Source organism: Solea solea, chromosome 5 (assembly GCF_958295425.1).
Source record: "Solea solea chromosome 5, fSolSol10.1, whole genome shotgun sequence".
Lineage (NCBI taxonomy): Eukaryota > Metazoa > Chordata > Actinopteri > Pleuronectiformes > Soleidae > Solea > Solea solea.
This window is the reverse complement of record NC_081138.1, coordinates 26,250,227-26,278,187: the sequence shown is the minus strand read 5'-3', so window position 1 is coordinate 26,278,187 and position 27,961 is coordinate 26,250,227. Positions and strand designations below refer to the sequence as shown.

Below are 27,961 nucleotides of genomic sequence, written 5' to 3'. Positions count from 1 at the left end.
TTAAAAAATAAAACACTTCTACGTCTACATCATTAAATGAGTGATTCCCTAAACCATTTAGCTTCTCCAGCTGATGTCAGTGTTTATCCTGCGTTGGTCATCACTGGAAAAAGTCATCACCAGTTATAACAATGTTCTCCATAATAAGGCCTTCATCCTCCTCCTCCTAGAAGACAGAAACACACACACAACTTCGGGTCAAGTACTGGCTTAATAAACAGTCTTCTATAGAATATAGTCCGTACAAAGTTATGGACACTGGTTTGTCTGTAGAAACCCTCTCTATACTACCACAGAAGTGCAATGTTGTTTTGTGTGTTTTTAAAAGCTGCAATTGGTCTCTTGCGGTCGAAATCGCAAAACATGAATTTTTGACTCAAAAATCATCCGATTGATGTGATTGTGATGCCAACATAAAATATGAACTTGTTATTATAGAATATGTTTAACTTTGTGCTATTGCCCAGATTTTTCCAGATTAACTTCCAATATCTGGCAGTTATGTTGAATTTAAAATGAAGAAAAAAAAACACTGCAGTTTTACATGAACAGATTGTCCATGTTAAATTTGAAATTTGAACAGTATAAAACATTTTGTCTCAATGTTTTCCTCATTGAATCTCTCAGTGTTTCTCTGTCTCACTGTGTTCAGGTGGTGTTCTCTCTCTGGCAACAGAGACGCTGATTTGAGTGAAATTACCATAATAACCACATGTCTTTCAGAGCCCATTTGAAATTTTCTCATAGCACAAACTGTATCGTGCAATGTGCACTTGTGTTTTCAAGTTAAATAGCGACTAATAACCACATGAAATCAATGGAAGGGCCGCAAGTTTGAGACCTCTGATTAAATTTAAAAAAAAAATGATTTTATCACCTCTGATTGACCCTTTTTCTTTGCTCTTTGTTTTCCTGTTGTAACATTTTGGGTTTTAATGCAAATACGGGATTTTTTTTTTAATTTAACTTGTTTTTTATGGGTGTGGTTTATAACACTTGAGTAATAAAGGTGTTTGCTTGAAGGAGGGGAGGGGTCAAAGAAACTTATGGATGGTTGTGGAATTGAACTAAAAATCCAAACAAACTCAAAAATCCCTTCACACAGCTACTCCACAAGTTGCACCAGTCACCCCTCTCACTTGGGTGGCTCGTTATATCCCCTCTAGCCACACCCATATTGGACTAAACCAATGCATGAGGTACGGGTAGGTAAACTGAAACAGAATTCAACAAACTAAATCTAAAACAAAACAGAAGTACATGTTAAATTATACTATGACAATAAGCACGAACTACTGAGGAAAACACGACCCCACTGTCTGCCTGAGTGTTAAAATCACAGCATACACGTTTTTAGCCTGAATATGGGCTCAGCTAACCAGACAGTTACGATGCCTTCACGTGCTATCGGAATTATGGTAAATACGACTTCCCCGCGTGCATAATGCGCACGAAATCGTGATTTCCCGTGGGAAATTGGGAGATAATTTTGACTCACCAGTTCCCCGTCGGAGAAAAAACCATTTGATATTTCAAGATGGCAGAGAGTAAGACAAGATTCGTAAGTCACGAATTGTAAATAATCCCTTAATTATAATGATTTAATTCACAAATTATTATTATTATATGGTTTTACCCAAGAAGCAGGTAAGGGTGAACCGTGTGTCAGCTATTTTACACGTTTCGCTCGAACAACAAAAGCACTTCCGATTCTACGAATGCGAAGTAGAGTCTTTCCGATAGCATGTTAAGGCAGCATTAGCTTCACTAATTGCTCTCGAGAGTATTGGCAGTTGAACATTTCGGAAGGAACAGTTTTCACACCGGCAAATATCTGGAAAAGGTGTTGTCTTGCCGTTTGAATGTCTAAGACACATGGATAAAACACGGATAGAGGCCGAGGTTCTTTTAGGCACCTAAACATGGTGGACTGGCGGTCATTAGGTGAGACACACACCTGGTCACCTCCACCTGCTGCTCACTCTGTGGTTTTATTACCGTTATAAACAAAAGTGTACCGCTGTGTATTTAGTCATTTAAGTGTTTTCTTTTATTGCTTCTTGCTTTTAATTTATTATCCTTTCTCACCTCCCTTTGTAAAGTTTATTTGCTCAAATCTCTGTTGAGCTTCTGCCAAAATGGTTTACTGCCAGCCTTTGCAGAAGTCTGGTAGCTGCCTGCTTTTATACCTTCTTGTATCACCTTATTTCTTTTCTTTGAAGTTGTGCTGTGTAATGGGTTATTTGATATGATACCTTGATAAAGAGCACAGCTGATAGCCACTTCTTTCATGTTACTGCTCATTTATTTTCATAAGCGACACACTGCCAATATTTTATCTTCTGTATCTATGAAAACGCATGCTGATCATTGCAGAGCTAGTCACAAAAATTCTAAAATTCTCAAAATTACTAATCTCAGAATTCCGTCTTCTTTTCCTCAGAATTCTGACTTTACTTTTTTTTTCTCCATGTGGCCTTAATACACTTAAAGTTGTGACTTCAAGGAAATATTTTAACGAAGATTTTGATGAGGATAAGTAACAAATGCCATTAAAATAATAACATCAACGAGAGGTATTCAGAAGATAGTGTCGATATCATGGCGTAGGTGGTTTTCTCTTATGTGTTTCTCAAGTTAAATGTTTCTTGCAGTGTGGCTGTATGAGGAACTGCTGACATAACAAAACATAAATCTACTAAACTCAACACATGCATAAGTTGCTGTAGGCTAAACACGGGAGCTTACTGATGATGCAAACACAAAATGCATGAGTCTTAGTGGCTCTCCACGCTACACATTAGAATGTTCATACTTGTGCTAACAAAGAGGGAAATAACACATGGAAACATAAATACGCATTGATAAAATATGTAATACCTACTTGTCTAGTCTTGACAACCACTTTAGCTGCTTTACACTACAGTTTTGCCATTCACTCACACTTTCATATAGAGTCAGGAGCAACGTTGCCCAAGGACACAGCGGACTAGCAGAGCCTGGAATCAAACCCACAAGTTGAAGGACGACTTTATCTACAACTGATCTACCATCGCCCTGTCATTATTCAGGTCAGTCTTTGTAAACTGCTAAATCTCTCGCACAATCACTTTATGGTGCACTTTTTTTCCATCAACCGGCCTCGGGACTACAGATGTAAATTAGCCATTGGCTATCATGTGATGGGATTTTTTATTATGGGGCATTGTCCCTACATTGATAAATGAATGTACGAATTAAAAGGAGGTAAGATAGGAAGCATTGAAGTTACTTTCCTTTATCATTTATCAACCTTTTCTAATCATTGCATTGTGCTTTCATAATTGTCTATCAATTCACTTGCATGAAATGTTGAAATTGCTAACATTTTTTCCTCATACTTCACAAATGATAACACAAGATCTATTGGCAATTGTGTATGAAACCTGTCGGAGCATATTGAATTTCTTGCCAGCTGTGGTTGGCTTCTTTGTCTCAGTGTTTGAGGGACTTTTTAGTTTATGCTCCACTTATTCTGTTTTAATGATGACCGCGTCTTAATGTTTTCAGTCACCGACATGCATGTTTTCTGTCATGATTCAGTTAAAAGCTGAATTTTCTGCAGGTTAACTTGTGTATACAGTAGGCTACATGCGACTGTGTGTTGTTACTCACTTCATCTTCAGGTTTGTAGTCTTTCTCTTTGCTGCGATAGGACACGACATGGATCAGAGTGTAGATCCTGCAAATAGAAAAGCAGCAAGTAGAAATTATGGACAGAAGAAATGGATCTACAGCACTTGTAACACGGAATGTCATTATAATCCCTCTTTTCAGTTGCTAATCTCTTGACTCAGAAACCTGGTGTTTTACTTTCGTTTTCAAGCAGTCTATTTCGAGTCTGATTTTATGCTGCAGAAAAGTAAAAACTTAAAGCGATGGGATTTAACTCGGTTTGTGACACCGTGACGTACCTGTGATACAACATAGCCAGGAACTGGAGAATAAGCAGAACAGCAAAAGACAACAGGAACATCAAACTGAGAGGCTCTACCTGTCAACACAAAGAGACAGTACTGAGGGTGTTAACTGGTGGTGGTTACAGTAGCACTGGACCGTGAAAGCTGTCACTTGCATATAGGATTGTATCTGTCTGCTCCTACCTTGAGGGACTCCCCAGAATGAGTTCCATTTGGGAAGAGTTTTGGGATCTTGATGCTGATGACATCACTTCCAATGGCCTGCAGGAAGAAGGTAGCTACCACCCACAGTACGTTGATAATGAAATATAGGAAGACAGCCTATAGAAAGTATACAGAGAATGTGAAGCTGCTTCATAACTGCCAATACATAGTTATTAACAAGTCACATGTTTTGTCCGTAATTGTAACTGGAAAAGTGAAAAGTGTGTGCCTTCAAAAAGGACAGAAATTTAAATTTAAATTTCCTTTGAGCCTTTGCATATTTTCTTTTTGATTCCAAACCAACCAACTGGGGTTTAAAAACAACAACACATACACATGTAGACATGGCCAAGAATAGGGCAGAAAGGTGATTTCAGTGACTTTGAATGTGGCTTGGCATTTCACAAACAACCATCCCTGAGAAGAAATACCCAGTGAGTCTGCAGTTCTCTGGGTAGAAATGCTTTGGTGGAGCCAGAGGTCAGAGAATGGGCAGACAGATTCAAATGAAGTTCAATATCTGTCTCTGTTTGTCTCTGTTTTTCTGTGTCATCCACAACTTTGTGTTTAAGTTTTTTACAATGTATTCCATCTGCTATGTTGACATCTGGACTATGTCTACTGCAGTGTTTCAGAACAGAGGAAATCTGACTTGAGACAAAAACAGCAATGCAGTGGTTACCCACATTTGATCTGATTGGTGTCTTTGAGTCATGACCTGGTGACCACCAGTGTTATTCTCAGTTTCTTGTCACAGTGCCTGCACTTTCATTATTGCCATTTCTTGTTGTTTGTTGTATTTTCTGAAACTACAAAACACCTGCACACACACACCCAGTGTACATTAATGCTCATGTGGCACAGAAAGGGTTTTTAGTAGTGTTAGTATGGATGCAGATTATTTGTTATGTTGTGTTTATTACCTCTGCTAAGGTTATGTATGTGACTGTTGTTTGTCTGTGAGCAGCTTTACTTGAAAAGAATGTTGGTTATGGCGCAAGTAAGAAATAATATGATTTAGGTGATAACTGTATTTTAAGTATGTTATAAAGATCATAGTTTCTATTTTATTTGTATTTACAGTGTGTTGTCACTCTCCTGTTGAGAAGTGCAAACATTTCAAAATAAGCTTTTGTTAGTAAAAGTAATACTTTACTTATTTTATTGTTATTATTGCACGTGGACCCCCTAGTGAAGTGATTGGCTTGGAGAATGGTCAAAGTCTGCCACACAGCAGTAAAGACAGTGCAGTAAGAGTAAATCTGACCTTGTTGCGCAGTGACTTCAGCTCTCTGGTGACCTCCTCTTCATGTGCTTTGTTGTTCTCAATAGGCTTCAAGTAGCGCTTGATTAATTTGTTCCAAAAGTCTTCCTCACCCTAAACACAAACATTCAAAAAACATTGTTTAGGATTAATTTAAAATAAAGGGAAGATGGTAAGTGAGCGTGTGACTTGTTAATCTTAACAGCTAGAGATAGAGATAATATTTAATGTTGGTCATATGCTTGTCTTAACTGACTTGTTAATCTAACCATTTAAAAGTAAAAGAATGCCAATATTACATGTACACATGGTAAGATGTTATTAAGACACCTTAACCTCAGACATGTCAGGTGTTGCATTATATTTATTTGATTCAAAGATGATTCAAAGATGAACTCACCCAGACTCATCCCAGCTAGTTTTTGTACTAATATCTTCCAGAATTTGTGGCTGAATTAGCCTCTTACCTCATCTAGTTTTTCCACCTGAGGGGCGATGAGTGTTTTCCCAATTTCTCTCATTATTTTGCTCTCTAGCTGCTTCATTTTGTTGTTCTTGAGGATACGGCGAGCCTGTGAGACAGAGTCAGTTACTTGGTGCTGCAGTCATTCCTCTTTTGCAATATAATTTCATTTTGACATTTAAGAAATAAGTCAGTGATATTGCTGCAATGGAAATTTTGTCAGGTGAACTACAATGACATCACAAAATCGATATGGCTTGATTTAAGAGCAACACATAATTCAATTTCTTTTAGTGATCATCACCCGCTCTGTTAGTGCATATTCTAACTCCGCCAGCTGGTTCTTTGTCAGAATATCTTCAGGCCCCACTCCATTGAGCAGTGTATTTAGAGTCTCCGCTAAACATGTGACCAACTCCTCACGCACTTCATCGTATCTGTCGTTGGGGAGTGCACATCTGAGGAGAACAATACAGGAACAAAGTTGAAAGCGGTAAGCATACGGTTACTGTGCACCGTACAAACTGACACATTAGTGTAGGGCTGCAACGATGAATTGATTACTAAATTATTCGTGAACTATTTTGATTGATCAATGAATGCTTTTTTTATTATCAAAACAAGCTCCCTAGTTTTTAAGCCTCTGAAATGTGAAATGTTCTGGCTTCTTTGCTTCATATAACAAAGGAATCATTACAACGCAATAGTTTTGTAGACAATATGAGACATTTGAGAGCATTTTTCAACATTTTCTAACCTTTTATGGACCAACCGCTTACTAAGTTAATTGTGAATATAACTGACGGAATGAGAGTATATGAAAAATAATTGTTAGTTGCCGCCCAACATCCCTGATATTCACTGTACCGTTTAAACATAAAGATATTGCAATTTACCGTATATGTTCGTCTAGATTTCTTTTTATGTTCCCGAAGCTCAGCTTCTTCAAAAACAGATCCTTCACAGGGATAACCCAGTCTGCAGGCACACACATTAATATCATTACAGTGCACTTTGCACTTCACATAATTAAATTAAAGAAGTTAATGTTACATTATTTAAAATCTGCCTCTCACCACTGACTGGACGTCCCACTGTGTCACTTGACTCATCCTCATCCTCATCCTCCTCGTCAGATTCACTCATTGACAGGCTCCTTTTGTTGATGCTGTTGCCACTGCTCACATACACACATTTCTTTTATGAATTTTGAATAATGTGTATTTCACAATTCCATTAAATCAGAATTTCTTTGTGCTTCTATTAGGACAGGTGGTCATTTAAAACTGTGGTGCGTAACTTTGTTGGGTTGGTTCTTCTCTGTGTCACAGAATCATTCTGCCTGTAGGCAACAAAGATATTGCACTTTTTTAGGTTGGAAATAATCGAAAGATCAAATTAACAAATCAAGATATACTAGTAAGAGCTGCTTAAATTGTTAATATGGACACATTTTTTTTACCTTCTTTGATTAATTGCGATTAAGAATACCTAATAATAAAAAACAAATGTCTAGGAAAAGTTTCAGGAGTGAACGCTTCTGCTTCGTTTAGCAGTTTGACAGCAGTTTGACGTTTGTGCCTGCACAGATACCACTGTATACACACAAATGCTCCCTCACTCAGGTCTGAATCACAGCATACAAAGTAGTATGCTGCATCATGTTTGTTTACAAAGACCAAATAGAAGCAGAATTATAACACACTCTATAACAAATCCCCAAAGGTTGCGCACTACAGCTTTAAACCTAAGCAAGTAGGTACTTTTTGAGTTAGAAATCTGGCCAGTTCATTGCCTAGACAGATTTTGAGTGTAAAATTACATTGTGTAAATTACAGTCAAAGATTGAGAGAAAGACGATACCTGTCAATGGAATCTGTGTCCTTGTCTTTTGCTGTCTTGTTCTTCAGTTTGTCAGTCACAAGTTGCTTAGATTTTTCTACAGTTTCCTCCTTAGTGTGAAGAGCCTGAATCTCTTGAGTATCTCCGTGCTTGGTTAAGGCAGTCATTGTCAGCTCTCTTTGGCCCATGATCTGTTGAAACATCGGATGCTCCGTTTCCTGAGTTATCTGTAAGGCAACAGGATAAAATACCTTTTCCAGCCATATTTTCGTCTTCCCTAAAAGTCAAACAGTGCCTGGTTGGCGTCACTTGTACCTGTATTTTCATGTCCCAGCAGCAGAGTTTACAGTTTCTGTCACACATGACATTTTGGTTCTTTTTTTGTTCTCCACCTCCCCTGACACAAGAAAAGAGGGATGGTCAAAAATCATGCAAACATTGAAACACATTGAATTATTGGGGATGCCCTAAAAAAAACCAATGGTGACATTATGGTAATAAGGAGATAATACAGTAATAACATGTTGTTTACAGAGTGTTAGTTACTTTACAGGGTAACATCTTTTTGATGAGAATTACTGTAGGATACCAGTTAGTGTATTAATCTAAAAATCAATTTGAAGGGGCAGGACGTGATAAGCATATTGCTTCATCCTGCTCCCTCTCGAACAATAATTTATGTTGGTTTTCTCCGATAAACACTTATTTTCCCTCCTATGTGTTAATCCTTCACTGTTTGCCATGGTTTTAATGTTGTTCGAGATGAATGAAAAGAAATTGAAAAGTGCATTCTTTATAGGAACACATCATCATTGTTACTGCTTGTACCACTCAGAGGAAATCTTCCACGATTCCTACTTTTCCTCTGTGTTATCTTCACTGTCACAACTAACACAATTAGTGCTGAGACCTGAAGCCAGTAAATAGACAAAGAGAGAAGTTTGAGTTTATTGATTGGATTCCTGTCAGGGGATTTGCTGCTGCATTTTAATATCATCCTAAATTAAAGGAAAAAGTGATTGTTTGCAGCCAAAAGCACCACCCCTCCCTTTAATACAAATTAGGACATTACTTGTTGGATTCCCTTGTGCCCCAGGTGACGACGTGCATGTTAACCAAAGAGTAGATGGTCAGTAGGAGATATCCACTGGGGATGCAGATGAAATACATCAAACCATAAACGATCACGCCTGTGGAAGAAAGTAATGTAACATAAAGCAACACAACATAAACTTACAACTTGCATATTATTTCTAATATTTTTAGTATACAATCCTACCAAACTCCTTTGGGTGTAGTATAGCTGTCACCACGTACATGATTGCCATAGAGACCAAAAATACACCAGTCGGGGTCAGGAAGGTGCCCTCAACCACCATGTCCCCTAAAAAAAAATGTGAATATAATTTGTGTTAATACATTTGAGGGTTTGGAATAAATTCACTACAAGATTTAAAAGATAAATACATGGTTCACCCACCGATAATGGAGAACAAGGATGCAGTCATGAGGAATGCGTACATAACACTCATCAATGCAGCAATGGTTATTTGATTGTTGGAATTGGCTACGAAACAGACGATGATGTACAACACAGGAGGAATGCTTGCGATGGCGATGGAAATTGTCCCTTCCAATTTGAGGACAAACTGGAAGGCACCTGTTCGAGAGAGAGAAAGAGGGATGAGCATTGGAACAGATAAAAGACAAACCGCAGGGAAATTGATGGTAGAAGTTAAATGGTGATCGGCATGAAGGGATGTTATTAGTCAAACCAATGTTTTTGACAAGCACTGAGTTGCTGCCAGGTGATTGGGTGATGAGATATTTCTGTTAACAAGCAGTTAAACGGGTACCTAATAAAGTGAGCAGTGAGGTATTATGAAATCCGGTTGTCATCTATTTCAGTGAGATGAAAGTTGCTTAGAGCCTCTGCAATACTTGTTATTAAATTTAAAACTAAAAATACAAGATTGAGTCCATATACAGCTGAGCTTTGGCTTCTGCTACGTGATTAGAGATGTAACGATATGAAAATTTCATATCACGGTTATCGTGACCAAAATTATCACGGTTATCAATATTATCACGGTATTGTTAGATGTGTTCAAAATGTTCCAAAAGTACTGAACACACACACACTGAAATCTTTTAACCAAGTTTTATTTAAAAAAAGATATTTTATATTATATGATTATTATTATTATTATCATCATCATTATTATTATTATTATTATTATTAATAATTATCATCTGACTGACTGACACACACACACACACACAGGTCCTCACTCTGTGTCGGATAATAATTAAGTAGCAGCGGTCGTACACAGCATAAAAATAAAATAAAACAACACAGAAACAAACACATTTTGGTCTGCTACGGTACCTGTCGTCTGCACACTACTCGCTTTCGCGAGACAAACCATGACGTTTCCCACTATTCCGAAATCCCGTTTTTGTTGACTTACCCGCTGAAAAGTTGTGTGTGGTGGTCACGGAGATGGCTCATCATATTGGAAGTGGCTTCGCGCCGCGAAGTTCGCGGAGATTTTTTTTTTGCATTTTTTGCACAAGGATTGATTGTCTTCAATTATTTTACTCTCAACATACTTTAAAAATACAAAATATGCCCAGATTTCTAATCTTACGGGGGTAATCTCTGGAGCGCAGGTGGCTTCAGCCGTGTTGTCGCTGGACAGACAGTGCAAACTGCGCATGCGCGCCCGCTTGAGCGAGTGCCGTTCAGGTGCTGCTGCTTCTCCAGGAAATGAGCAGTATCACTGTGAGTTTTTCGGTAATCAGTTGCGGTAATCAATCACGGTTTTAACGATAATTAAAATTTGAAACGGTATGATAACCGTCGGGAATTTTACCGCGGTTTATCGTCATACCGGTAATCGTTACATCCCTATACGTGATTAAATTAGTTCTGGAAAAATCAGAAATTGAGAACCAAAATCATACAATATGAGTGCTGCACATTTGCAAACCTACCCAGTGGAATACAACGTGAATTGAGTCACAACACAGAACACCAGTAAGTGTAATTCACAGGTAAACATCATATTTGAATGAAAGTCGGTGGAATTATTTGCACTGTGGGCAAATCTAGTTTATTGCTTTGTTACATGTTCCAAATGTGAGAGCTGTGTGGGTGGATTATACAAGATTAATTTCTTCTGTCTTTCTATTTTGGATACATACTGTTTTTCCTTATGACTCAGCGGGAACTCATTACACAACCCGACACTCAACAATATTGATATTGTATTATTGTATTGTAAGATTTTATCAAAGCTCTGTTGGATATGTGTCATATAGTGTCGTAATTGTTTGTTACCTGAGTGCAAAGGGGCAAAAAGAGTTTTCTGAAGCAATTCACGTGTTCTCATGTGCTCAAGATAAGATAAGATTTACTGGAAAATTAAATGACGTGACAATCTTTTCGACAAGTCACTCGATTGGTAATTGTATAACTGACACCACAACACCATAGGGAAATAACATTTCTTGTAGTTTGTAAAAGATCATTGTGACCTTACTGATGTATTTGGTACTTACGGACCCATAAAAAGTATGATAAGGGCAGTCGGTTAATAAGAGAGGACATCAGTCAGTCAGTCATCATCTACCGCTTTATCCTCTGCCAGAGGGTCGCGGGGGGTGCTGTGCCAATCTCAGCTACATCGGGCGATAGGCGGGGTACACCCTGGACAGTTCGCCAGTCCATCGCAGGGCCACACACAGATAGAGACAAACAACCATTCACTCTCACACTCACTCCTATGGTCAATTTAGAGTGTCCAATTTACCTATCCCCACATTGCATGTTTTTGGACTGTGGGAGGAAGCCGGAGAACCCGGAGACAACCCACGCACACACGGGGAGAACATGCAAACTCCATGCAGAAAGGCCCTTGTTCCAACCGGGGCTCGAACCCGGGTCTTCTCGCTGCAAGGCGAGAGTGCTAACCACTACACCACCGTGTGGCCCAAGAGAGGACATGTTAAAGATAAAAAAAACAACTCATCACCATTCAGGAAGAGTTGGTGGAGACATAAACTGGAACCTACTTGCTATCATGAGAGTCACAGATGCTGGACCAAGGATTGAGGAACCAACTGCAAACATCTGGTAGAAGATGTATATCCTGGAGATGGATGTGTTTTTCTTCACCGTCTCTTGACCACTGCAAATTAAGTCACAAGGGTGAATAAGCAGTAAGGCTGTATATTGTAAGAAACAGCTGATTGGGAAAAGTATTGTCCATATGTCTCTGAAACCCTTGAAATTATAGCAGGTGATGGTGAAATAATTATACTGCATGGTCATTGTTAAAATGACAAATCTAATGGTGGCCTTTGCAATTTTTTACACTATTTCTACTTGGACTAACCTGTGCAGGAGGTCCAGTGTGTTAGCCAGTGTAGAGGGTCCCCATCGTCTCCGCTGGTTGTAAAACTCTTTGAACTCCTGCGGTGAGTTGGTGTATGCATCTGATGCGGCATTGTATTCGACACGCCAACCTTGCTGCAGTAACAGGGTACACAGCCAACGATCCTCCCCTACACACACACACACACAGTGAAGAACACTAAGGTGAATGGCTTAGACAAAACGAAAGGTTAGACAAAATTAGAAGGAATTAAAAAAATGTCTTAGACATATGCATTTGTGTGCCAACCTTGGTCATACTGCACATATTGTGCAGCTCTTGTCGCAGTTGTTGTGTATCTCTTTAAAACATTGTCATCCATTAAGGCCGACCCTCTGAACAGACTAAAGCAACCTGGACTGCACAGCACGCAGCCAAACACATGCTCGGAAGTCTTCTGGAGCCAGTGGCCTACTGCATACTCAAACTTCTGGTACCACACCATGGGGCCTGGGATGGTCAGCAGGCATGATGGCAAGCAGAGGGAGTAATGGAGAAAAACAAGGGGGGGGGGGGGGGGGGGGTGTTTAGGGAGTAGGATACAGGACGAGAGAAAGTAGACTTGGTGGTTTTCAGTGAAAATACATTTGTTTTATTTAAATTATATCCCAGGCTCTACATCCCCTTTCTAGTTTCTGTCTCTCTCGTCTTGTGTGAGTGATTACGTGATGGGTTGCAGGTGTGCATGATTGCTGATAACGCGTGTGTGAATCTTTATGTGAATGCATTTCGATTTGGGGTGCAGACTGTTCCCAACACCCCACGTCTGTCTGATTGGGCTCATGCTAAGAATGTGAAGTGTGACCTTGGCATAAAATAGCCTTCTCTTGAAACACTCGCAGCCAGACCGCCTCTTGGTCTGGTTTGTTGGTTTTCTGTGTTGCTGGTGGTTTCTTGGGAGCTGGGGAAAGGTAGTTTCATTCTAGTAGCCCCAGGTTCTCCTCTAGACCTGGATATAGCACTCTACTAGGTTGTGGAAGCTGATGTTTGACTGTCAGTCTGATGGACTGTTTCATACTGCATGCTGGGACAGCACTACCCTGACCCTTTTATATTAGCTTCATACAACCACTTGACTTATTGTATTTGTCCACTGTATGAGCCAGATGCAATTTGGATCTTAAAGGCATCCATCACGGGAAATGGACCAAGGATTTTTGATTACTGCTACACCAAATAGGAATTGCCATTTCAGATTGTTCCCAACTAACTGAGTCATGTATCAATAATATTTCCAAGGTAGAGATGAAAAAAAATTGTGATTTAATTTTGGTTTCCAAATGGATAAGTGAAGAGATGGGTTGTTATTCCTTGCTGTTTTTACCCTGTAATGGCCCCATGTAAAGAGGTTTATAAAATAAAATAATATTAAACTAATAAAAATAAAAGTTAAACATTGAAATGGCTATTCTTACCCATTCCAGTTGGATGGATTCTACCACATGCTGCTCCTACATTCTCATACATCCTCAACCTGTAAATGAAAATAATTCTTAATCATCAGTTTACAAAAAATACAGAATAACAGAATTACATAATGATACCATTTCCTTTCAAGCAGATTTGTTGGCAATTAATGTTGGAAAATGGTGAGTCCTTTATTCTGTGCTACTGTATGCTAATACATGTTATTATATCTGACAAGGAGGTTATGCTTTTGGATGCATTTGTCTGACTGTGAGCAGTATAATTTAAAAAGTAAAGAAAAGGTTTGGACATGTAGGTTACTACCAATGAAGAATATATCGTAATTTATTGTAACCTTGAGTGTTAGGGGAGTCTAATGACACTGTGCTAAACTGAGCAGCCTTGGTTAAGGTTTTGAGCTCTCCGAGTGCTTTCTCTATTTTGGTCAATATGTCAGTCACTGACCTGTCTACTAGCAGAATCACAGCTTTGGGCTGGAAGTCGGTGTCTCCATCCAGAGCCAGGAGATATGTGTTGTCATCTGAGATGAATCTTCTTTTGTTGTCATGGTTATACTGAGGCATCAGGAAGCTCTCGCCGTCAGCAGAGATCAAATGGGATTTACATGGGTTATTGTGGTTCTGGCGGCAAAACAAAACAAAGATCAATATTTTACTTTTGTACTGTTAAACAACAAAGACGGAAGGAAAACAATACTTACCGGGATCCTCGAAGGGTTCTTGACAATGTAGCCTTTCCAGCCAAGTAGATAATACAGATACATTATCTGAAAGTGATAAACAGAAATATATAATATGATGGCCAGCTGTTAAGAACATGGGTACAAGCTATGAGTAATGCATTATACAATGGTATTCATAAGTCGCATCATAATCCCTCCCAGGAGTAATACATAAATGACAGAATTTGCTCCATATCAGTTTTTAATGTTAATGTTTTGCGATCTAAATCTATCATACCAATCACATGAAAACATTTTCTTCTAAGGAACAACTACTCATTAATTCAGTTTTGGTCCATAAAATATCAGAAAACCTTAAAAAATGTTGATCGGTGTTCGTCAGACCTGGAAATGATGATGTTCTCAAAGGTCTTGTTTTGTCCACAAACCAAAATGATTAATTTTTAATGATTTCTTTGTTATCCAGAGCAAAGAAATGAAGAAAATAGTCACATTTAAGAAGCAAAAACGATTATGTTTTAAACATGAAAAAAGCTTCAAATCGATTAATCGATTATCAAAATAGTTGTCGATTAATTTAGTAATCGATTAATAATCGATTCATCGATTAATTGTTTCAGCTCTACATTTAATGCTCCGTACCTGTGACCATCTTTTCTTGTTCCTGATGAGACACTTGTCCTTCAGGTGAATAAAAAGCATGTTGCCGTCAGGCATGACAACAATCAGCCTGCCACCATAGGGAGTCTCGATGATTGACACATCATCTGGCTCCTTGTTGGTAAACACCCTAAATGATTGGATGTATAGATGGATGGTTATAAATATAGTTCTATAGATAGGAATAGATATAGCATAGTAAATGGATAAATCTCACCTATAAACCTCTACGACCACGTGTATTAAGTCCTCAACATAAGAATTAACCAGCCTTTTCTCTGTCCCCTTTTCAGTCATGAAGGCATCGTCTACATAAATGTGACACTCAAAATCAAAACAGTCGTTATGTTTCTCCTTTGGATCACCACGATAGCGGTCCAACCTGAAACCATAAAAGAGAGTCATGATGCTATAGAAGCATGGTGCACTTAACTATGTTCAGTTTTCCTTCAAAATAACAGGGAGAGTGTGAAAAGAAATAAATGGGGAAAATTACAAATCACAAATACCAAACAACTTTAATATTTAGCATCCCTTGTACTAAACAAATTCAATTGACAATTAAATTTAACTGACACATTTAATGGGGTAGAGGAGGTTTTTTGAAGTGTTGTATGAAATGACTTTGTGTGTGCTGCCAGCTGTCATCAAGAACCAGGCTCAGAAGTAGATGATCACTCTCACTGAAAACTTGGCTTCCAGGGGGGATTTTAGCCACCTAACAAGGGCTCACTCTTGCCTACTATATTTTAAGAATATGTATTTCACCTTATCTTGCTGCTAGACAGACTTTTGTAGCTAGAAAAGGAAGTGTGAAACTCCCCCCTCCACACTAATGTCCGTCGAGAAAATCTGTGTTTTTAAGCTCACTGGGATACAGGAGTTGCTGGTCTACTGGTCCAGTATTTCAAACATGGAATTCACAAAATAATGCAGGTGGACTTGCTGATGGAGACAGCAGTGGATCAACAACTCAACTGATTGGAAATTGCTGATTTTCTCCATGAACTTTGGTAGGGGGAAAGTGTGCAGTTGACAAAGCGAAACAAACTTAATTTTCCACTTGTAAAAGGCTGTCTAAAGGTGAGACAAAGCAGTAAACATATTGAAATATTGTAGACATAAGCAGGTATAGATATGATTAGATAAGTGGCTGAAATCTGTTTTATTTTTCTTCTTGCCATGTTTTCAGTGAGGGCAAGCATCCACGTCTCAGGATGATTCTTGGTTCAGAGAAGTCAGTAGTGCCTATCAGAAACTCATACAACCACACTTCAAGTATCACTTTAAATATAGGCGAAACCTGTGTTCAACTGTAGCATGTTGTAAGAACAGACCCAAGATTGTCAGCTGTTGTTAAGTTTCTCTTAACGGAGCAAAAGAACAACCCCTGCTGTGTATGTGAGAGTGGTATCTGCAGTGATTGTATCTCAAACCTGAACATGGAGGTGAGAATCGCCAACATTTCATCATATGTCTCATGCCACATGGTGGCACACAGATAGATGACAGAGTTCTGCATCTCATCATTGCTGTAGGGGAGAGGAGAGAAGGGAGTGGGGGAGGGGGGTGTGTGGTTGAAACTCTTCATGTGGTAAAGTCTAGGAAACACATTGTGATTCGTTGTGGAGGCTTGGACTTGAAGTACCATTGTGCCAATGACCTTTCCATAGTTGTTGACTCTCTCTTTACCTCTCGTTGGTCTGGGCACGTGACACCTTCATCTTGGTGTTGAGCAGCAGTGATAGGTCGATGAATGCAGATTCATAGAGTCGGCGAACAAAGAGCTGAGAAGTTCGCTCTATGCGCTGCACCTAAGGCAGGGAAAACGGCACAGACTTTTAGGTCAACGTCTTTTGTCTGATTTAATGACTTCACTCAAGGATAAAAAATAAAAAATAAAATAAATCCAACTGTCTTTCTTTGGGACAACCATTTGCTATGATCTGTAATATGGGTATTGTTGTGGGAGAAGTATCAGAAAGATTGATATATATGTATTTTACAGTTTTGGTGTAAATGATACTATGCGTTTAACTCAAGCAAGTCCAGTCGCCAACTGCCAACTACTGAAGAATATAATGAGTTAAGTGGAGATAGAAAGTGTGTCTGTTCTTGTATTTGTTACCTCTTTAGAAACTTTTCTGGCATAAACACTGACCAAAACCTGGTCCTAATGAGGCGGAAACTCATTTCTGAGGAACTTGTTTAGTTTAGGGCTAAGAAATTAACTGGTTATGGTTAAGGTGTGTGTGTGTGGTTGGAGGATGTCCTAGGTATGACTCCTCAACTTGAAATGTTGATGTATAATATATAAATATATATAAATAATATATATAAATACCTTGATCTTCCATACGTAGTAGGTACAGGAAATGAAACCTAACCACATACACACTCCCTCTAGTGCCAGCATTGAAAAAGGCCACTGCAAGTAGTAGCTGTCAAACAGTTCAGAAACATTTCAGTTAAATAATATACATGTACAATTATAATCGATTTAAGCTGTCGTTTATTTGTCCATACAATGTCAGAAAATGTTGATCAGACATTTCTCAAACCTGGAAATTATGATTTTCTCAAATGTCCTGTTTTGTCCACAAACCAAAATGATTCAGTTTTAATGATTTCTTTGTTGTATGGAGCATAGGAACCAGAAAATAGTCACTCTTAAGAAAAATCAATAAAATTGTTTTAATAATGGAGAAAAAAAACCCTCAAACCAACTAATCGAGTATCAAAATAGTTGACGATTAATTTAGTCTCTTAATTTAGTTTCAGCCCTATGTACAATTTACATTGCTGCAATTTTTTACTTTTTTACTTATATACTATATATAAGTATTTTGATCACCAATAATTTGGTTTGTGATTTCTTCTCCTTTATGAAAATAAACAAATTATAATGATCGATCAACATTTTACACAATTTTCTTGTTGCGTTATATGGATGAATCAATGGCATGCTTAATTGAGAAAATGATCCACAGCTTAATTGATAATAAAAGTAATCATAAGTTGCTACATTATTCATATATAGTGCTGTAATGGCTACATTTAGCAGGAAGCCACTTTTACACTTTTACCTGTTAAGTGAAGTACGACAGATGCTTCTGGAAATCTCCAGTATGATCACTGGTGTTGTGTCCTCATTACGTATGAAGACCAAGCTTTCACAAAACTCTGCAGTAGAGACAAACCTAAATGTTTTAGGACACAGTCCCTGTGTAGACATGCTTTTTGCAGCTTTGTCTCAAAACACACACACACACAGTATACATGTATTGTAAACATTAGAATCCAAGGCATAATGTCTTTTATACAATTCAGTAAAATTTTGTATTTTGGGTGAAAAAGAAAAAAACATACCCGTGAGGCTCCCATGACTTGCGCCTTCCAATTCTTCTACTTGTGTTATGAAAATTATCATTCCCACCAGCAGCACTGCAGGACCTGTGCAGCACACTGGCATTGCAAAACTCATCTTGACTGCATGAATCTTACAGGCCACCACCCCGAACCAGTGGCAGGCTGCTGAACAGAAGGCCTGAGACAGGAAGAGAGAAGGATTGGATTGGATTTTTGGATTTATTTGATTTATTTTTAGGCTCTCCAAATTAAAATGTTCACTTAAACTGTTCAGCACCTCATCACAGAATCCTTACTGAATATTATTAATATTAACTGCATATCATAGCACGTCTCTCACATTGTGACTTATTTTAATTACTTCCTTATACCTACCTGTAAGAAAAACAGCCCCAGTCCTATTTGCAGTAATCTCCAGTCATCTTCATTCAAATTAAAGTCTGACCACTCAATGGACTTCTGAATCAGCCAGTGATATACCAGGTACACCCCTCCTGCGATAGAATAAACTATATCACTATCTGTCCTCCAGCAGTGATATCAAATCAATAACCAATAAAGACTTTCATCACCTTAAAAATGTATCCAGAGTCAAAGGTTTTGCATATCAATGACAAATATGGTTAAGCAGCATTTAACAGTTTTTTTTTTTTACTGTACACAGGTGGAATTGAAATCATTTATTGAGCTCTTTCAAAGCACTTTAAATGTTAATCTTCTGCTGCAATATACATTATTTTAATGATTTTAAAGTAAATTATATAAAATAATATTTTATGCTTCATTTCGTTCTAACTTAGTTTAGTTTTCTTTCTCTCTATTTCTCCCTCTCTCAAAAAAAATTCCAAGATTGAAAAGAGCGCCACATAATATAAAATTAAGTTTATGGACATGTAATAAGAAGAAACATGCTGGGTATCAAAGGTCCTGCGTGTACGAATTGGTGAAATCCAATGGTGTGACAGCAGACTGTAACAAACTGAGCATTGGTCTGTAAATGCCACCTTTAAGTGCTTGTCAGGAAACTATGGTGGCCTTCACATGATGTCATTATTTTTGGTTTGTATGCCAAGTTTCCATTTTAAAACATGGAATGCACGCTCTGGACCTCTGTAAAGCAGGGCCCTCGCCTTAAGTACAGTACACAATAAAAAGCGTTTTTTATTTTGAAGGGAATAAACACTAAACAAATGTTACACACGGCTCCTTTAAGGATACACAAGGCTTTGATGTTAGAAAGTTTGGCTTTGTGTGCTTTGGTTTGACAGAGACATGGATTTTTAATATTGTGCATTGATATGTATATTGATGGATTATAATTACCAATCACAATTATCCTGAGAATGCTGCTGATGACAAACACAAAGTCCCTGAAACCGTCCAGTTCTGACAGTTTATCCTGTAAGGACAAAGAAGGAAGTGGGGGAAAGAAGGTCAAGTCAAGGTAAATTTGAGTTGTTACCATGAAGACAGTACAATAAAACAAATTATACTTTACCTGCAAGTGGTTGGTAGCTTGCAGAGAATTTTCCCACCAGCACAGGGAGATGAGCAGTGAAGAGATAATTCCAATCCCGATATAGACAAAGCAGTCGGAGCTTTGTCTGTCCACATATAATGCTACACGAATGTGGTAGTCGAAGATCAGGAGACCGTAACCTGTTTGTGTGTTAATGAACTGGTTAAATAGTAAGTGGCTGTGTTACAGTTGGCGAGTCTGAGTCGGCCAACAAAACAGTGGGTCTAGACATGAAAAAGCACCATGTAAATGGTAAAATTTGTAGTTGTGTCCTTGATTCGACAAATCAAAACAGGCCAAAATAGATGCATTAGAGCATTACCTGCAAGTGTAAAAAAGAGGGAGCATATTGGGAATATAATTTTCCACTTTTCTCTCTGTAGTCTGAAGACAATCTGCATGAAGGCAGAGCTTATGCAGACTCCGCCACTGATGAAAAGATTAGTCAACATGTCAAACTCAGGCATAACAACCAGCACCAGGACTGAAGTACCAAGAGATACCAGGCACTCAATAGCACAGATCTAAAAAAAAAAAGACACAGACACAATTATGCCTTTTAACTTTAAATAGAATTTAAATTGCCAAAGCAAATGAATGGTGGTCAAAAGAAATCATACAATTATCCCACATTAAGTTTTTAAAATGTTTGCCCAGCATTGGCCCTAAAATTTGTAAATCTAACTTTTCTTTTTTTCCAATGTGAAGTGGATGTGTTGATACTGGTCTTTGTAAGAAGCATGCTAAGCCTCTCTTTACAAATAACTCTGAACATGACGACACAATGACATGCACAGGTTCCATAAGAGCTGCTAATTGCACACACTTATTAGTTATTGCTAGGGTTGCAAAATTCCGGGATTTTTCAAAGTTGGAAACTTGATTATTTTATGAGGTAGATGATATTTCATCTGTGGTGTTAAAGTTTAACTAGCAACTGTTAAATCAAAATTTATTGCTAGCTTACTGGTAAACCAGATGTGCTAAATGTACTCTAGCTAGCACCATTTCTTTAAAGAAGCTAGCTTATCATGGTGCTAGCTATCGCAAATGTGATGTTGTTTCTTCTGCCTCCTGCTAGACAGTTTTATGTAACCACACAAGATTTCATACATCAGTTGTAAAATGTTTTGAAGACCTTTTTGTCATCTTATGTAACAGAAGAATGCCACGCACGCCATTCAGTGTGTGGAGGTATTTCACAATTTCACAAGCTTTCACAAGCTTCTTCTTACTCAAGCAAAAAAATAAATGCAGCAGACAAGTTCCACTCCAGTTCTCATTAATTCCCAAAATTCTTATAGGTCCTGTGGAAAGTTTCCAATTTGGAATATTCCCAAAATTCCCATACGAAAATGTCCATGGAAAGTTTCTGGAAATGTACTGCAAATTTGCAACCCTTTGCAACCCTTGTCATTACACTTATTACTAAACAGCCTTTCAAATGGTTATTGTGCAGTTGTGAATATTCATGTTTTGAGGTTATTGACAGCATGGACAGAGTTCTACTCAACTCCCAACAAAATCTAAACATTTACTCCATGTTGACATTCAAACATTTCACATGAGAAGAGTGCAAACTTAATAGTGAAAAACGTACACACAACATGGTCTTCTTGTTGGGATTTACAAAGCTCTTGAAGGTACATCTCCACAGTGATTTTATGAACACCAGGAAGTTTGGGAAAACCAAGCAGAAAACCAACATCAGTGTGTAGAACTGCTTTTCTTTTGGGCTGCGCAGGGATGTTTTACTGCACAGTGTTGACATGACCAAGAGAGATCCCTGATAAGACAGAAAAATAAAGTTAAAAGAACATCACAAGTACATTTTTGTTCTTTCATGTACAGGTCAGGCCCTTTCTTTTTATTCTGTCTAATATTAGGAATAGACCCATAAAAAGCCTCTGCATTTTCTTTGCCACGCTGTCTTTTGTGGTAAATGATTGTTCAGCTTTACTTCCATTTACTGTAATGTCAGGATTTACCACCAACTGCTTCCTTCTTTAAACTGCTACTGGAGGCTAAAGACTCTGAAAGCATGTGAGTAGCGAATTGATTTAAGTGGCTTTTATACTTGAGATAACAACAAATGTGTGCCATGTCCTCATGCCAGCTTTAACAGTAAAGCCATAAAACCAGTCTGGCTGTAGTCACAACCTTCATTTACTGTACACCTGCAGTGCAATGAATACTCGACACCCGTGATTAAATATTGTAGTTTTGGTAAACATCGTAACTGACTCATTCACCCTGACATCAAAAAGTAAACTTTATCTTTTTGTGATGTGAACATGTTTTATTATACGTAGGATATGGGAATTGGTTGTCTTGTGACTGACAATAAGAGAGTGATTCAACATCAAGAAGGTTGAAGTAGAATGATTAAAAACTTTAAGGGATGACACACGCACACGTACCCCTGAGTTAAAGACTAACGGAGAAAATGTACATAACATCTGTTAAGATGGAGACAGGGAAGCGGAACTGGAGAGGTGTAATACAACTAGATTAGATACTTTATTGTCACTGTATGAGTATACAACGAAATGCAGGTGTACTGTCATGATACTGACTCATGAATTGAATAAGTAATAAATATATACATTCACATGTTTCACTCATTTAACCCAAAATCATTCATTTAGTGCCCTGTCCTTTAATTTGTGTTATTATTATTATTACTGTTCTATCAAAATTTTGTTGAAGTCTCTGAAGTAGACGTTGTGCCCTTTTGACAATTTAAATTCTCTGCTGTTGAGTGCCTAATATCCCTTGGTACTTGGTACAGAAATAATCTAAGTTTTTAAAGTAAGTTGCTTTGCATTAATTAGACTCCCGATCATTATACACCGTTGAGAGTTTCTATATGGACTTAAAAATTAATACAATTTTAAACATGAATATGCAATGATTGCAATCAACTATTGAACTTCTGTGATTAATCGCAATAAAGAAACGTCATTGTTTGACAGGCTGTATAAAAATCTTCAATAGCATCTTTTTATTATCGTTGTTTTAGACCCTTCATTTACTTCATCTCCCTAAAAATAAAAAGGGGTAGGAAGCGTCCTTCATGTATTTTAGAGTGTGTGTGTGTGTGTGTGTGTGTGTGTGTGTGTGTGTGTGTGTGTGTGTGTGTGTGTGTGTGTGTGTGTGTGTGTGTGGAAAGAGCAGCAGTGACAGACATTCATCAAAGAAAACCCAAAGAAGCAAGATGTCACAGAACTGAAAAATGCTGTTTAAAGAATGAGTGATCATCAATGCAAAGCACTTTCAAGTAAAATTGCACTTCATGCAAAATAAATGTTATATATAATACATCAAATTACAGACAGACATACAAAACTGAAACAGAATAATATAAAAGGATTTTGTGCACCTGAAACAAAAGCCTAACACTAATTGAACCTGATGAAGGCTTGTGAGAGAAATGACTGCACCCTGACTTTTATCAAAGATGATCAAAGGGAGTTTTGGTGTGTTTGCAAAGTGAGCTTCAAAATCCATATCCAACTCAAAAGTGCTTGAGGCTTCTACAATCAGAGCCAGGGATTTCAAAGCGAGGATTCTCCCATTACATCTCAACACTGCAAATAAATATAAATACAGTTGGATAAATGGATATCAGATAATCGTACCTTAGCGATGACCGCACTTGTCAAGACGGCCAACCCCACAATAAAAGCCACCAGATACTGGGCCACTTGAAAACATCCTCTACCCTTTTCCTTCTTGGCACCCACTGGGTTCAGCTGGAAGGGATCCCATGTATCCCTGAAATGTACACATGGACATGTATGGCACGTATTGACATATTATCACAATTTTTGTACATCAGTGATCCAAGTGATCCATTTTTGTTTTTTAGTTTAGTGAATAAAAGTGTTTTAAACAATTATACCAGGATGTTGTTAAAGGCGGAAAAGTAAAACATTTGTGATATTGTTGGCTTCATGATGATGTTTAGCAATCAGAAGGTGTCACCAGCTGGCTCCCATTGGCTGACACCAGGTGTCAATCACGCTAGTGTCCACTCATGAAATGGAAACATACATAGGAAATGTCATGTCAAACTTATGTGTGACACTGTTGTATGATGAAGTCGGCATCAATTCATGAAAAAAACTGTTGAAAAGTGGAAATATGGAGATTAAAGGTTTCTGCCCAACAGTAATCTCCAATACTTATTGACCTAAATGGATTTGTTCAAAGACTATTCTACTTTAAAAAAAAAACAAAAAACTAAAACTGACTAAAACCTTTTTGAGTTTTCGTCGACTAAAACGTGACTAAAACTAATCAAAAAGTGACTAAACTAATAAGCATTTTAGTCCAAAAGACTAAAACTAAGACTAAATCTAGAATGGCTGCCAAAAACAACTGCAAAATTGACATCATGTGCTTATAAGGCTCTGTTTCCCATAGACTACCATAGAGTCCTCTCCTAGTGGCTTCAGTATATTTTCACTTCCACATTGGCTTGAGGAGGAACCTGGAAGATGACGTTTTTAATTATATATTTTTTACGTACAATCTATGATTGACATCCAATAGGCTTTGTTGTTGTGCACTCGTTTCATTTTTTTGGCTAGGCAGATGAAGCACCTTCGGCCTTGGTGGTCTCATCCACATTGATAGAAGACTTATATTTTGAACGAGGTCTATCCTCTGTGTCTGGGATGTTGCACCCAGTGGTCATGGGCCCATAGGCTACAATTTGTGGTCCTTGGAGTTGCTTGTCAGTTTCTCGAGTAGGTTTGTTCCCTTAGTTCTTTCAGTTGCTGTGTTTTCCTTTTTTTGTGCTCTCCTGTCATACTTTCTTCAGTGCTCCCTGTGGCCCACATCTACCCAGTCAGCTTCTTCTGTTTTAAAAAAAAAAAAAGGTTTCTTATTGGCCAATAGGGGTTCAGTTTTTTTTTTTGTTTAGTTTAGTTTTTTTCTTTCTCTTAATTAAAATTCTATCAATTCTTCTTTTAGCATCTCCCTTTAGGGGTCACCTCTGCGGATCATCTGCTTCCATATTGAGATTTTAAGAATTTCACATTTTCTTTTGGCTGTCTACTTTGTAGAAGCCAGTAACACAACACCACGATACAGATTATATATAAAAAAGTTGTGCAAACATAGGAATGCACTGTGCATGTGTATAAAACTTTTTTATGTTCTACCTGTCTTTCCACTTATTCAGTCAGCTAACGTCCTTTAACCCATGTTCCTGTTGTAAGTGCCACTGTGTCAAAAAACTGTGATGCCCGTGAATGAAATTGGTGGGAAAGTCTGTTTCAAGCGCTGCTTTTTCTCTCAATTAAATTACTAATATTTTGTTCAAGTGTATTAATTATCATGTCTCGCGAGTGGGAATGACAGTATATATTGATGTATGAATATTTTGTCCCACCCCTGATATGATAATGAAATTACTTGTCACTGCCACAATCGAGAGCAGGTCATTAGCATGACAGACATTGACATTTGACGAGGGATTCTGACCTAAGAAATCACAGGAAAACTGTGAGCGTCTCTGTCTCCACAGTGCATCTGAATAGACCCTGCGCTGTAAACCAAACTCGTGACACGTCTCAGTGTCAATAATCTTCTGCCATGCCCCACTGCCATGATTAATATGATTGATTAAAGTGCCAAATAATTGCAGGGTGTGGGTTCTCTGCCTGGAATTGATAACAATATCTGATCTTTGACTTTGACACAACAACCATCAGATATCACTGGATATGAATACCAAATACTGCCGTGCAATTTCTATAATCATATATCAAAACATAATGTTACCTGTCTTACAGACAATTACAATACATTTTCTAAAAGTTTTGTTTTCCTTCTAATCAAATGAAGAATAGCAGCACTTTATGAATTAAAAAAATAATCTACTCTCAGAGCAGCTATCATTGACTGTAGTCGTGCATTTAACCTAATACATAACAGCAGCTTGCCCTCAATAGTGGTCAGTATGTGTGGCTGATGATATAAAGTACAGCAATATATAGAAACTCAGCAACACACTGGGGAAATTATGTTTCCTCAAATTGTAAATTATATCAAATATAAACCTGGCAAACAATACTTAATATGCAATTTATTACTGGGCAAACAAGATATTGATTATATCATTACTAATTTCCATCCTGAGCCTGATGATAATAATAAGCAACTAGAGAAAGCACTCAGAGAGCAAACCACTGCCAAGGCCGCTCAGTGTTCAACAGTGTCAATACACTGGCTAATCTTGCAAGGATTTTGAAAAGAATCCCAATCTATCCAGATCCATGTTTGGACTGCCACCAAAATGTCATCATGTCTTACTTGGGCCAAAAATTGTATCTAAATCCATTATGCTGATCACAGATAGACAAACAAACACATAAACAGGGCTGAAAACATAACCTTGGCCGAGGATATGGTGAACAAGCCAAATGGAACAGGTGCCTAATTCAAAGCTGGTATGTGTCACATATACAGTAACTGCCTCACTACTACCTCAAGTTGGATACAAAAATAAGATTTGATGGCAAGATACCTTTGTCTTGGTTGCTTTGTTTGTTACAGATACTTTATTGATTCCAAAAACTGGGATTATTTTCACAGCAGCATAGTATCACAACTTTTGTTAAAGAATAAAGGGAAAAATCAAATCACTGCAACTGATATCGGACAGATGGAAATGTAAAATCATTTACAATCCAAAAATCCTATATATTGCTTCACTATGTGTAGACTAAAAATTTAAATAAAAATCAGTAGAAGCATTTTAGCTGAGTTATATTTGGGCTGTTTATTTACGCTTTTTGGGAGAACAATATTTGTTACACAGTTGGAGAATTGTGTACGTGAGAATTTAAATGACTCTGCATAAATGTGTCGTCAACAGCTTCGTGGTTCATGAATGGTCTAAAATGGCTGTATCGGAATAATATCGGTAATAATATCGGTATCGCTTAAATAATTGAAGACTAATATAAACTCATAAAATCAGGAAATAAATTTCTGAACCAGGTTCAATATTCTTATACTCCTAGTATTATCTCAATACATACTATGTGTACAGTATTATTAAGACATAAACAGTCGCATAAAGTAATTTTGGTTTATTCCACTCCGATAACAGTTCTATCAACAAAAAGCTTAACAAGCAAAATTAGAATAAAAGTAGACAACAGAGAAAAACATCAGAACCACCTCAAAAGGAAGAATGGAACAGACTGCCATAAACAAATGTTTAATTTTAGCTCATTATTCTGTTTTATTTACCATTAAATGAAGCCTTGATGGAGAGTAAAGATAAATTTTTACCTGTGTCTTTCATCTCTTTTCTCCCCTCGCTGTTTCAGTTCTTCCATCTTTTATTCCTCTGCTTCAGCCAGAGTATTTCCCCTGTGCGTCGAGTCAAACAGTAACCTAAAATTAGGCCGTCTTTAATATGCATAATGAGTGCAATGCAGATATGAATTTGAATGTATGAAAGTAGAGAACGTGTACCTTGATATTTAGAAAATTCGATTTTTCTTTGATTAGATCTGTGTCTTCCAAATCTTCAGCATCACACTGTCACAAAAAGTCACAAAATTTACCTCCAACTCAGACGGCAAACTTTGAATCTGCAGCAGAAAAGTTCCAAACACCCGTAGTGAAGAGTTGTTACAATCAAAAATCAGGAATAGAAATTTAAAACTTAAATATCAATTATTCAATCCTTGGCTTTGAATCAAGTCTGACACTTGCTGTCAGTCTGTCAATCTGTACCCTTTGTTCTTCGACTATTTATCTGTGTGTTATCGCCAGAGTCGCACATGAAGGTCAGGTTCAGCCCCCTCAGGTGTGTGAATGTTCCTATCATCATGGTTTATCTAAGGTGTTCACACCAGGAAGAAGTGCATGCCTGTGGATTTATTCTCTCTTCCTCAAAAATTATCTGTTTGTTATTTTATGAGGGGGAATAAAAAGGTACAAGGATCATTTTCTTGGACAGACACACGCACTCACACTCACTGCTGTGTTTTTAATTAAAGTCAAGCCTAGCTTAGTGTTCTCTTCTGTATAGACGTAACCTTTGACATGAAATTGCTCTCTTAAATGTATGTAGGGTTTTTGATTTAGTTTTTATCTACGTATTC

General features: G+C 37.7%; 1 protein-coding gene across 3 annotated transcripts; it reads right to left on the bottom strand.

The window, feature by feature from the left end:
* Window positions 1-22: 22 nt before the first annotated feature.
* On the bottom strand, window positions 23-27,590 carry chs1 (chitin synthase 1). 3 transcript variants are annotated; one of them, XM_058630364.1, is made up of 35 exons: window positions 27,327-27,590; window positions 27,141-27,245; window positions 23,471-23,606; window positions 21,430-21,615; window positions 20,152-20,353; window positions 19,809-19,969; window positions 19,634-19,709; window positions 18,686-18,804; window positions 18,311-18,488; window positions 18,028-18,124; window positions 17,286-17,382; window positions 16,634-16,755; window positions 16,378-16,473; window positions 15,159-15,323; window positions 14,924-15,071; window positions 14,300-14,365; window positions 14,044-14,219; window positions 13,587-13,645; window positions 12,421-12,621; window positions 12,133-12,301; window positions 11,810-11,925; window positions 9,213-9,392; window positions 9,012-9,116; window positions 8,805-8,922; window positions 8,048-8,129; window positions 7,754-7,959; window positions 6,967-7,070; window positions 6,787-6,868; window positions 6,195-6,348; window positions 5,895-5,999; window positions 5,431-5,541; window positions 4,143-4,280; window positions 3,954-4,033; window positions 3,655-3,721; window positions 23-166 (listed from the first exon to the last, which is right to left on the bottom strand). In XM_058630364.1, exons 2-35 carry the CDS (start codon window positions 27,185-27,187, stop codon window positions 101-103), a joined length of 4,215 nt encoding a protein of 1,404 aa, XP_058486347.1. In that variant the 5' UTR covers window positions 27,188-27,245; window positions 27,327-27,590; the 3' UTR covers window positions 23-100. The 3 variants fall into 3 exon arrangements, with proteins under 3 accessions (XP_058486347.1, XP_058486350.1, XP_058486348.1); XM_058630367.1 differs by having other exon boundaries at window positions 6,967-7,067; XM_058630365.1 differs by having other exon boundaries at window positions 27,141-27,221.
* Between the last annotated feature and the right edge of the window lie 371 nt (window positions 27,591-27,961).

Coding starts and splice junctions, on each gene's coding strand:
- chs1 (XM_058630364.1), bottom strand. CDS start 27,187: ATGGAAGAACTGAAACAGCGAGGGGAGAAAAGAGATGAAAGACACAG. Junction 23,607..27,140: donor AAAAGAGATGAAAGACACAG/GTAAAAATTTAT, acceptor TGTACATTTCAG/GGATACATGGGATCCCTTCC. Junction 3,722..3,953: donor CTGGCTATGTTGTATCACAG/GTACGTCACGGT, acceptor TTCTATTTGCAG/GATCTACACTCTGATCCATG.